This window comes from Protopterus annectens, chromosome 10.part0, assembly GCF_019279795.1.
Source record: "Protopterus annectens isolate FY-2018-M chromosome 10.part0, PAN1.0, whole genome shotgun sequence".
NCBI lineage: Eukaryota > Metazoa > Chordata > Ceratodontiformes > Protopteridae > Protopterus > Protopterus annectens.
Genome location: NC_056744.1, coordinates 1,648,116,642 through 1,648,129,750, shown reverse-complemented (window position 1 = coordinate 1,648,129,750; position 13,109 = coordinate 1,648,116,642). Strand labels below are relative to the sequence as shown.

Sequence of the window (13,109 nt, the reverse complement as noted above, 5' to 3'; positions counted from 1 at the left end):
GATTGTTCCTATGGGCGGCCATGGTGGTGCAGCAGTTAGCATTGTCGCCTCACAGCAAGAGGTTCTCTGGATCGATCCTCGGCTGGGGTGCCTTCTGTGTGGAGTCTGCATGTCCTCCCTGTGGTCGCGTGGGTTTCCTCCCACATCCCAAAGACATGCTGTAGGTGGAATGGACACTCTACATTGGCCCTAGGTGTGAGTGCGTGCGTGTGCCTTCTGTGGAAGGTTGGGTGCCGGGCTGGCAACTCAACACCGTAAAACTCCACTGCCAATCATGAGCAGACAGGTGATCCGCTGTGGTGACCCCTAACTGGGAAAAGCCGAAAGAAGAAGAAGATACTGATTGTTCCTATCTAAAATAAATGGTGAATCAGTAAGTTTTAAGCAAACAATGAGAGGGGGGTGTTCACTTGTGAAAACAGACATTCAGGAAAGTGTTAGAAGGTGGTGTGTCAGGATGAAGCTAAATGAGAAAGGGCATCCCTCCCATACAAAGTGGAGATTTTTGAATGATTTTTGAGGTACCATTTTAAATGTGTAAATCAGGGAAAAATATGTCACTCCGCTTACCTACTGAAACCAGTGTTTCATAATTTTGCATCATCACTTCTCTGTGAAGCTCCTTTTCTTGTTTTCTTAACATCTTCCACTCCTCTTTTGTGAAAGTGACAGCAATATCATCAAAGGTTTCTGGTACCTGTAAAGGATATGCAACCTGTTTTATATAATTTCTTGGAATAGAAAATCTGCACTTTTAAACATACGTCATTAGCAGATGATTTTTTTTATCTAATGTTTTAAGAGGTAGGTGGACAGGACTGCAAGACCCTACTTTCACCTACAAGCATGTTACAAAATAGAATGAAGTCATACATGGAGTTATATAAGGCACATCGCTAGTACATAGTAAAGCTGGTACCACCCTGTGTTGCAGTAGTGAAATGTTGTAAATGATGTAACAAAAGACTTATGACAACACTGTGTGTTTTGTTAAACTGACATCAGAAAACAGTAACAACATATCTTACACAGACAACTCAGTATTCACTAAATTAAATTTCAAAACGTAGCGATTGGCATCACACGTTATTAATTAAAGAGGACACTATTCACCATAATTAACTAAACAGTTCACCATCTAATTAAGAAAAAAATAAGAGGCATGTAAACAAAACTGCACAGCAGGCAGTCAGCATTATAATTCTGCTTGTAGGTTTGATACACAACAGCATCTAACACGCTTTTAAAAAAAGCTGTGCATGCAAGCACACACACAAAAAAATTTCCAATCTGGGGTTTGGGGTATGCTGTGCTTACATCAGACCACCCATATAACAGTTAAACAATAATGGGGAAGGAGTGGAGTCTTTCTCTACAGAATAACGTGAAGAGATTTTTGCAGCATTTCATTCACTTGATCTTTGTAAAGAAGGGAACATTACCAAACTTGGCAGTTCAGAAGGGGTTGGTATAAAATCTCATCTGTCAGTTAATGTTAAATAATCAAATGTGTTGGGTATCTGTTCATGTGAAATAAATGAGGGGGCAAAAGTTCTTTCATATCATGATCGTTAAACATTTTGTGCATGCATAAGCAAAGGTGGGTGTGAAAGAAGCTGAACACATTAATGTACGAAGAATTTTCTTCATTTGTTCATGGCCAAAAAACTTAATTATGTACCGCTAGTTAGTTACCACCTAGTTAAAAGGTGGTAATTTGGGTGTGGGGTTATTCTCATTTAAATAATAAAGAATAGTGTTATGTATGCATGTGGGCATACGTGTGAGAGTTTGTGCATCAAATATGCTGGATACACAGAAAGAATTTCATTCACTGTCAGGGTAAGTGAGATGTACTCTGTCAAAAGGTACAAAAATGGCTGCTTATGAATGGGTTTATTATCAAATTTAGTAAACGCAATTTTATGACTTCGACCCCAGAAAAATCAAGCAAAACATCTTGTTTAGGAATCATCCTACTAAAGGTACCCCTTATTTACATGCTTTGGTGTCTAAATCGACCCAAAACTGAAAATTAAAGACAATGTTTAAATATAAATCATCCAGTTTACTTACAAAAATCATTGCAGTACTGACATCCAGATTGGTAACTTTTTTAACTGCGACCACATGATAGTTTTGATCAGACTGATGCACTATTGAAAGAGAACAGCAACCCACTTCATCTGGGATTCTTTCTGGTGAGATCCAATAAAGGCTAGTACCAACAAGTGTCACTGCGGTGTGCGCCTATAAGAAAATTGGCATGACCACGGTGGGTTTCAGAGTTATCTCTTGAACTGCAAGATTGGGTAAAAGTTTATTTTGTATAGGCATGATGAACGAATGGGGTCTGCCTCACTTTCCTTGTATGCCAAGATGGAACACTGATTTTTAGTTATTCTACTTTACTTATTCCATTTCTTTGTCTTTTTGGGGGGAGGGGCAAGATGGAAGTTCTACTGATGTAGTACTTTGACTTTTGGCATTTCCCGGTTAGGGGTCGCCACAGTGGAACTCCGGCCCGCTCATGATTGGCAGTGGATTTTTACGGTGCTGAATTGCCAACCCAATCTTCAAAAAAGACACGTTCATCCTAGAATAAATATAAAATAGCTGTGATTTGCCACAAATGCTGATGTCTAGAGAACACTGCTGCAGTAGAACTCAGAAAGCAAAGGAAGCGTACTAAAGCAGTATTTCCCAGTGGCAGTCACTAAGAGATGCAGTCATAAGACCATGTAAAACAGTAGTACTGAAGCCTGCTCTACTCCTACAAAATGCATCCCACTTTTCATGTTTAGAAAAAAGTGTGGATGATGTGCCGCTAAATATCTCATACATGTCCTCTGCAGACCACACTCCTAAAAAAAAAGAAAAAAAATTGCCCTAGCAAAATGAACTTTCACTTTATAGTTCAGAGATTAAACATAATGCAGTTAGCTGGCCAACTGAATAAAGTCTGATTAGTTACTGCCATCCCTAATTTGTCATGTTTACATGAAAGAACTAATGGATCAGACATTGTCCTTTTTGTTTTTGCGAAACGCAATCGTCTGTGCACACCAAAAGGATAGATTCATCTTCAAGATTACTCTGTGATGGTTTAAGGTCATGTAACACTCGACTGTCATAAGAACCTGATGCACTGAAACTTTCCTAGCAGATGTAATAGTCACAAGGAAAATCATCTTCCTAGAGAACAAACGGTTCAACAGATGGGAAATTTATTTTTTTCTAATACAAAATTAAAATCTCAGGATGTTTTCTGGGTAGTCTAAGATGAAATACATTGTTAAGGAACATATTGTCTACTGAAGAATAGATAGAGGATGATCTCCAAGAAGACAAGCTCAGACACTTGAAAAGTAGGCCTTAATAAAAGTAGAATTAAAAAGGAACCTTAAATAGTTATAATTTGCTACATTGAGGCTGATAAGTGGCCAGTCTAGTTAGCTAAACAGTAGGCAGAGAATCTTTTCCACTTGCCTAAACAGAAAATTCTAGTGACAGTTTTCTTAGCTTCTTGAAAAATGCAAAGTACTGCTGATTCTAAAGGTTTCGCCAGATGGGATCATGAAAGGGTCAAACCTTAAGCATAGGCCAACTGCTGCACTTCATAGTATGCCAACTTCAGATGAGATGTTAAACAGATGCCCCAGCTGTTTGACCTGATGGCAGCTCAGGTGGATATAAAAGATCCCACGGCACCTACTGAAAAGAGTAGGGCTCCTCTCCACCCTTGTGGCAGAAGACTGTGGATACAGCCTTGACTGAGCTGAGGACTGCTGCTGCTCTGCGGGCAATGCAGATGCACACTTACTATACTGCAGCCACCTCAGCTTAATACTGAAGAGCATCACCCCACTTTTTATCCCTGATCTTCTACAGAATAAGTTTCCTTGTTAATCCCAGAGCAAGAGCTGATCTAATTTACCCTCTCACAAATTAGTACTTAAAATTACCTGCTACTATGGACAGTTAGTTTCAGAACATTTCTCCAGCCAGCTTGAATGACATGGGCATCCTGAGGCAATGTAGCCTCAGTTATACTGACAACCACTAGCTCCTAAAGCAAACAAATATAATATGTGAGAGATGTAACTATACCATAAAACTAGAATCAGTCCTCTCACGCAGCAATAAACATGACATCAAACAGGCTGCGTCTCAACAATTAAGCCCCTAAGGCAAAAACATCTCAAAACCTAATATCCTAGTCATAGTGATACACACAGATGTCCTCCTCACCAGGGTGGACAAGGAGAAGGTCACGGTCAGCTGCCTGTTAGGTACCAGGATCCATCAAATCACGTAAGCATTCAAGTCACTCAGCAAAAATTACTGGTATGACTCTGTCATTGTACATGTTGGAGTGAATGACTTGAAATGTACCTCTCTGGACTGGACTATGGCACAATACAGACAAAAAAATGATTGATTTCAATAACTGGTTTAGCTTCTGGTGTCACTCCAGGGGAATCCAGTATCTGACAGTGTGGGAAGACATGGTCAACAGACCAAACTGTTTTGCAAGAAATGGCCCTCCCCTGTCTCCTCAAGGCTTTCAGATACTGGAAAAGATGATTGCTTCCCCAATAGTGCCTTTTTTAGGCAATGTCAAAACAACAAAACTTTTGACATAAAGAAATCCTCCAGAAACAAGCCCAAGGTCATGCTGCTTAATGCTAGGAGCCTAAACAGTAAACTGCACTCCCTGGAAGCACTCCTCACCTAGGAAGATGTCGATATCTGTGCAGTCACTGAGACTAGATTCAAGGCTGCAGAGTGCACCCTGGCTGTACAAGGCTAAAATGCCTTTCACATGTTCAGACCTCAAAACAAGCATGAAAGAACCAAAGGTGGAGGTATATCCATCTTCATTAAATCCAAATACACTTCGAAACTGGGAAAACAGTATGACTCTCTTGAGCTGCTACTTATTTTTCTTTTGGCTGTTCCCATTAGGGGTCGCCACATCGGATCATCTATTTCCATTTCTTCCTGTCCTCTGAATCTTGCTCTGTCACACCAACCACCTGCATGTCCTCTCTCACCACATCCATAAACCTTATCTTAAGGCCTTCTTCATTTCCTCTTATCTGGCAGCTTCCTCCTTAGCATCCTTTTCCCAATATACCCAGCATCCCTCCTCAGCATATGTCCAGCGGGGTACCACAGGGATCTGTGCTGGGCCCTCTACTGTTTGGAATCTGTTTTTCTGAGATCCAGGTGAAAGCAGATGGCCTATGGCTTACCAAGTTTACAGATGACTGCAAACTGGAAACAATCACAGAGTCTCCCAATAATATAAACATATTACAGAAGGGTCTGACAAATGACTGCTGCCAAAGTGAGGGACTAAAAATAGATGCAAAAAATGCCTCATTATCCCCTTTAGCAAAGAAGTAGCCCCTGCTAATTATGATATAGATAGCACCCCTCTAAGCTCAAACCCAGTGGTGTGAGCCTTGGGAACACAAGTTCATAGCAAACTAAACTTCTATCACCATGTGTCCACAGTAGTAAGGAAAGCCTTCTACATTGTGCATCTCATAAATAGGGGCATCGCATCCAAGACTATGGAAGTTATAACTCCACTGTATTCGACCCTTAGTAGACCACTAATTGGAGTACAATGCTCCCTTCTGTATGCATCTCACCAGGGCACCTGCAGCAACTGGAAAGACCACAGAGGTTTCTAACCAAGAGAATCGAGGGCCTCCAAAACATGACTTAAATGAAAAGACTGAAAGCCATGTCACTGTACTCTCTATCATACAGGCTGCTGAGAGGCGACCTGTGCCTGGCCTACACAGCAGTCTCTGATTCTGCCCTAACAGAAATGCTGCACATCCACAAATCAAATGGGACAAGAGTTACTTGCTCCAGGGATCTCAACTTAGCCTGTGATGTTAACAAAACATGTTGGATCGTTAGATATATCTCCCAGAGATTGCCACTCCTCTGGAATAGGCTCCCACTTCACGTGAAGCAGAGCTCCTCAATGATCCTATTTAAGCGCAATCTTGATGACTGGATTGGTGACCGTTAATTCACCCTGGGGGGCACCACCTCAGGGACAGAGGTAATTGGTGGTGATCATAAAATTGTTTTGCTAACAACCACCATCTAACTATGGTCAATTAGTGTACATGATTTTTTTTTACATGGCTAGTCTTGTAAAGAACCTAGGGCCATTAGCCTATTAACCCCCTATGAACCTATTTTATTTACACAAAAAGAACTGTTATTTACAACATATTTACAAATGCCCAAATACATATACAAATATGTTTATACATATTTACAAGCTCATTTACACACATACTAAATTTTCATCCCTATTAAACTCCTACTCTTTTTTCCATAACTACCATCTGATTTTACTTATTATTATTATTGCTAAAATCCATTTACTTGTTGTTGTTTGTCTTTCGGCTTTTTCCCGGTAAGGGGTCGCCACAGCGGAACTCCGGTCCGCTAATGATTGGCAGTAAATTTTTTTTACAAAACGCCGAGGTGCCAGCTCGAGGCCCAACCTTCAACGAAGGCACTCCCATTTACGCACGCATGTCTTTCGAACACTACCCAACCGCGAGGAGGACATGCAGACTCCACACAGAAGGCACTCCCAAGCCAAGCCGCTTTACTAATAAACATAATTTCATTTTTTCACTCCATATAACCCATATGAAATAAACTTTTTATCTATTGTTTTAACATATTCTTTACTTCTATTCTTATAATACCCATATTTAATAATAGCCATGTTTATTTTATCCACTCCTATCTTAAAAAAAATTTCTTTACATAGTTTTCCCCATAACTTTTTCCCTCTTTTACATTTCAAAAACACATGTTCCAAAGTCATTTCTTCTTAATAACCCAAATATATTGTATTATTTTTCTTTTTATATGGCAAATTTCCTTTTGGTAATTTATCTATTATCAGTCTCCACAAAAAATCCTGGACATTCTACTTTCTGATCACACCATTTTTGTCTTATTTTTATAGCTTTAATTTTATCATCTGTTAGATTTTCCCATGGTTTTACTAGTAATATTTATCAGTACATTCTTGTCCTGTACTTTTCTTTTTCTATATCATCATTTTTTATTTTCTGTAAAATATTTTTTTCCTTGGTAACATTTTATTTCTTCATTTAAACACTGTTTCTCTTTTACTCTTTTTTTTGTCCTAATACTTTATCTATCTCATTTAAAGAAACCTCCTTTTACAAATCTTTATTCTCTTTTTCTGTTAACCTTTTTACTGTCCATGTTTTTTTACTACCTTCTTTTTTCCTCTAAACGTTTTGTGTCTATACTATAATACACTATTCATAATCTTTTCATCAGTTCTTTCTATTTCTTCTTTTATATTTATTTCTGTCATTACACTACCATCTTCCTTTACTAATCTGCTTAAGTTACTTAAAACTTCTCTTTTTCTTTTAAAAAATATTTGCTTATTAACAGTTCGTGTTTTTTCTTGCTTTTTTCATATAATTCTTTTTCTTTGTCAAACTATTTTCTATCAGTATGTTTTAAATCTTTCAATGCAGCGTTATATGTTCTTTTATATTTTTCTATCGATACTTTTCTCACATCATACTGCCACTGTAAAAAAAATCTCTTATATTTTTCCTTAAATATCATCCACCATTCAGATCAATTTTTATAAAATGTTCTCACAGTAATATGATCTCTATAACTACATTAGTATTCTGTTTCCTTCTTCATTCCATGCTTTCTCATTTCTCGTTTTATTCCTTTACCTATTTTTATATACTCCTTGTTTTCCTTTATCTCTAAACATACAGCAAGATGATCAGAAAATCCTGTTTCAAGTACCTCCCCTTCTCCTAGAACTAAACCTTCTGATACTATAAAACAATCTGCTTCAGTTCTACACATACAACTTTGGTAAGTCCATGAATTTTTGGCCCAGAGTTTTAACTTACCACACCTTATAACTTCTAACATTTTTCTTATATCATTTGCATTATTTTTATTTCTGTTCTTTTTACCCTTGCCTCTTAAATCACAATTAAAGTTTTCTGACACTACAATATTCATATTTATCAATATATAGTCTAAAATCTGATGAAATAAGCTTTCCTTTTCTTTACAATTAATGTAAGCATAAAATGTTATAATTCTTTATAATGCTGTATGCTTGTCATTTCCATTTTATATCTACACTGGTTAATCTTCCCATATCTTTACTGTATTTGTACAGAATGCAGCTATTCTAGAACATCTCTCATTTCCCAATTTCCAGATTATCTTTCCTCCCTAGAGTTTCTGTTTGTAATCTTTCTTCATTAGTTAAAAAGCTTGTGTCTTCTAATATAATTACATCCACATCACATGTTTTGCACCTCTCCAAAATCCCAACTCTTCATACTATTCACATTTACAGAAAGCACTTTAAAATTTTCATTTTCCCTTTTCCTTAGAGTCATGGTTTCATAAGGTCATAGCTAATTACTGGGCTAGCTTTCTTAATAAGCCATTCTAAGCCTAGCCAATTTCCCTCCCAAAGGTAATAATCAAACACTGTACCTTGCATTTGTGAATCAAACACCTTAGCCATTATACCAGTCTCCAGTCATTAGCTCTATATATATATATATATATATATATATATATATATATATATATATATATTCTTTTTCATCCATTTCCTTTCTTTTTTTCTTTTATGCCTATCCCTTTAGATTTTCTTTTTCTTTTACCAACATTATTTTTTTACTACCTCCAAAATTATGTTTTCTTCATCACTTATTTCAGAACCTTCTTCTATGTCCTTTTATTATTCTTTTTCTTCTATTTCTACTACTTCTAAAATTTCTTATTATTCATTTTCTTCTCTATTTTTTGTTCTTACTCCTTTTCATTTTTGCAATCCATCCATAAATGTCCAATTTTGTAACACTTATAAGATTTCAATTCCCATTTCCCCACAAATATAATATTTTCTTTTAAAACAAAAAACCCACGTTTTGAGGTTATTCCCAGTATTTTATGACACCCCTATTCTCATCCACATTTATCATGCTTGGTATATGTATAATTTTTTTTCTCTTTCTATTTTTAACACAGTATTACAATCCCATCCAGTAGCAGTCCATAATTCCCTTTACTTTTGCAATGTCCAGTACTTCTTTGCAGGTTTTCAAATGTCCCTTCAAAGTGTCTCTTTCCTCATCTGTTCAAAATTCTGCACAAATGTTCTTTTTTGTTTCCCTGTTATATGCTTTTGTCACATAAAGATACCATGGGTTACAGTCTGTCTTTCTTTTTTTATTATTCACCAAGAAAATTTTCCATTGAGAATGTCTCAAGTATAATGTCACAAAATGTCCCTGTTTGTAAGAATAACTGTTCTTACCTCATATGTTTAAAAACCCAAAGGAGCTATTAAATTGTCACACACTTCATACCTGTCCATTTCTTTGTCTTCTTTACTTTGAATCCTTACTACGTACTTCCGTTTTTCATTTTCTTCTGCCTTCTTTTCTGCTTCTCCCTTTTTGCCTTCTTTTACTTTCTCTGTATGTTTTCTTTTCCATCTTACCACTATTCTTCAGGATTGCCTCTGCATCTTTTCTTTTGTATTGTCTTCATAGTGTCTCCCTCAGGAAACATCTCCTTCATTTTGTGACTCACTCTGCATCACCATTTCTTTAAGTAAATCCTCCCACAAGCCTTCTGACTGGAAGCTTGTAATTATACAGCCATCATTTGCCTCATACCTCTCAAATGTACATCCTCACGAAAAAAGTACCTCATTTGGGGGTCTTAAAAAGTTCATGCTCCTCAAAGTTCCACAATGAAATTGCCTGTCACACATTCAGTGGTTAGCAATTTTTAACTGATATCTACGGTAAATAGAACTAAGTCATATTAATTCATTAAAAGTTATTTTTTTATAAGTAAGACTAGCATATTTTAACCATCCTATGACCTTCCTAGTTGAAGTTGTTTGCAAATTGCCCATTTGTTCCACATTATGAGGGTTAGTGTTCCTTGTTTTAGAAACAGAAATATGAGAACTGTGATTTGCTGATTCATCTACATCAGATTTCTCTGAAATATATCTCCTCGGAATCCTGCACGCATTATAAGGTCTCAGTATTAGCTTTCTCCTCCATTCCTCTAAGCACTACATTATCTACTTCTCTCTCCATTTGCCTCTCTGTTACTCTGTGCCACCTCTATGCTTGGAACAGAAACAGGAAGTGCTGCTGCAAATTACTGTAGGTCCCACTCGCAACAATGATGAGTAGGGAAAGTTCACCAATGCCTTGGAGAAATGTCCCCTAACAGTATAAATACCACCTCCGGTCTCCCCTGAAAACAGGCTAACCTAGTCAACAAAGGATAAATAAATTATATACATATATCTATATAAATGTGGGTCTATGTCAGATGATCAAAGTTTCAAAACTGTGAAATTCATATGATCGAGACCATATGATCAAAATTCTGGAACTTTGAACATAAAAGAAAAAATATATAAATTTTTTTCTTTACGTTTTTGCAAGGGGGAAAGGCCCCACTAAACCCCTCACATCCCCTGCAAATTAAATATACCAACTCAGAGATCGCACTGCAGTGAGGAAAAGGGTAAATTTCCTGATCCATGCTGTACTGCGATCTCCATTCAAAACGTTTGAAGTTTCAAAACTTTGATCATTTAGCATATGGTCCCAACTGTACGAATTTTGAAGTTTTGAAACTTCGATCATGTGGCAGGAACCTGTGTGTGTGTGTGTGTGTGTGTGTGTGTGTGTGTATATATGCATATATATATATATATATATATATATATATATATATATATATATGTATATAGTATCATTCCTCTGAAAAATAAAGTCCAGCACCCGGCTTAAAAAAAAATGCCTGTCTAGGGCATCCCAGAAGGGACTTGTTCTACTTGACCTGACCATTCAAGTCAATGAAGCATGTCACACCAGACATACATTCCAAGGTAGTCATGGAAACTGTAGGCACAAAGCCATTGTTATAACTGGGGGGGGGGGGGTTAGCATCAATACGATGCATTTTTTTAATAAAAATCAACACCAACATCCTTAAAAAAGTAAAATAAAAGACTACAACCATAACATTCTTGTAGCTTTACTGCTGTTCAGATAGTCAGGAGGGATATTTTGCGCTGAATTCTGGACAGTCGAAAGCAATGCGGTAAGTATATTTTTCATGATGCTGGCAGTGATCAACCACATATTTTATGGCAAAACTTCATGATTGTTGTGGAGCAACCAACCTGGAATACTGTACTGTGTGTGGACTGGGCTAGCAAAGGTGAAACTTGTTACTTGGCTATCACACCCTTATGGCTAAAACTGCTGGGTGGGGGTTGGACATACCTCCCACGTATTCCTGCTTTTGTCTCAATATTTTTTCATTTCTCTCCTAATCTGTAGTAAAACTTGTAAGTTTGGGAGAAAGGTGGTAGATTACATTTAATAAATGACAATAGTTAATATTACAGACTTCTTTTGCTTCATAAATAAATGCTATTTCATATTCTCTTATTTTGTCAACTACTTATGTTAACAGTACTAATTTAAAAAAAAAAATTCCTGATTGTGGAGGTAAGGGGTTGAAAGCTATGGGGTTGGGGTTGGTTGGAGGCCAGTAACACGATGCTCTTGTCATTTGCTCAGGTTTAAGCAGTCATTACTATTTGGCTTTGGAAGACAAGTGTGAGTTTGTGAAAAGTGAGATGGACTACGTAACTGACATTTGATAAGTCGAGTAGGTATAGCTACTGTGACTGTCTCTGGAGGAAAATGATTTGCTGCTTGCTGTTTGCTTACTATTGTAGCTGTCCAGGACTAGTGTGATTTATGTGAAAGAATTTGGAATATTTTAATGTTTAGCAACTGCTTGTTTGAAACAAAGGTGAAATGCATTCCAAATGCAAGATGGTTATCTTCTTTAACTGCAATCAGACATCTGAAATGTACATAGAGATGGATATAATTGCTTGGGGGGGGGGGGCCTGGATAAAAGTAACGGATTCTCGACACCTGTTCAGTTCACAGTAATTTCTGAACGGGATGAAGTGCATCACTGAATACCCAGACCTTCAGAGCTTCTTTGGGGGGGGGGATTTTGACACTGGTTCAGTAGCCCTGTATTCCACCTAGACTAAAATAAGCCCTGCTCTGAGCTGTACACAAAAGGTCACACACACACGTGTGTATGGAGAACTGGGGATGATGTCATTATTTCTTTAATTTTTCTCCCAAACCAGAGAAGGCACTGTCTTGTGTTCAGCTGCAAACACTGTGGTCATTATTTTTTTTAACGTTCCGCACAAACTTCAGAGGAGTACAAAGAGGGGTCACTAAGCTTGTACAGAAGCAGTGCACAATTTAAAACTAAGTCAGAAACATTACTGTTATTGTTTTTTTTTTTTCCATTTTGTTTTTAAATTTTCTCAGAATTAAACATCAGATGCAAGCATATACAGGTGGCTATTTCTGGGGTGGGTAAAGAAGCATTCTGCATATGTATGTCTGACAAGCAAATATGTTTTGTTTTATTCAATTTAACACTAAACACAGAGACACAGAAAGTGACTTTTTTAAGGTTTCATATAGAAGCAGATACTATATTTTATTTATTTATTTATTTACTTACATTTGTTTACTGGGAAATTCTGACTGGACGCAAGTCCTTTTTCAGCAGATGCCCAGGGAGAAAAGCTCCACATCATGTACATGATAAATAGAGATACAAAGTTGCAGCAATAGTAAACAACATTACAGGTTGTTGGCTTTAATACAATAACAAGATATTGACTATCAACAGTATATACAGTGAATGTTGCAAGTTAAGATAGTTTCTTGTTGTTTATAATATTAGTAACAAAGTTGTCAGACAAGATTTTAAAGTATGTAAAGACAACTAGCCAATTCTGACTGTGGTTAGTAGTGGCGGTAGTATAGATGGGTTAACAGTCTAGGTGGGGGGGTAAGGGGGTATTAGTCTGGATTAGAACAGAAGGGAAGGGATGTTATGGGGTGGTTAATAAGTTTATGAGTTAAGGTGAGTTGATTAAA

The 13,109-nt window shown here is 37.1% G+C and overlaps 1 protein-coding gene across 1 annotated transcript in view; it reads right to left on the bottom strand.

Moving 5' to 3' along the window:
• The window catches only part of LOC122813844 (zinc finger protein 267-like), a 114,591-nt gene that overhangs the window by 33,354 nt on the left and 68,128 nt on the right, over positions 1-13,109 (bottom strand). Inside the window, exon 4 of the mRNA XM_044086380.1 lies at positions 571-697. Coding sequence (XP_043942315.1) covers positions 571-697 — 127 coding nt within the window. The remainder of the gene's footprint in view (positions 1-570; positions 698-13,109) is intronic.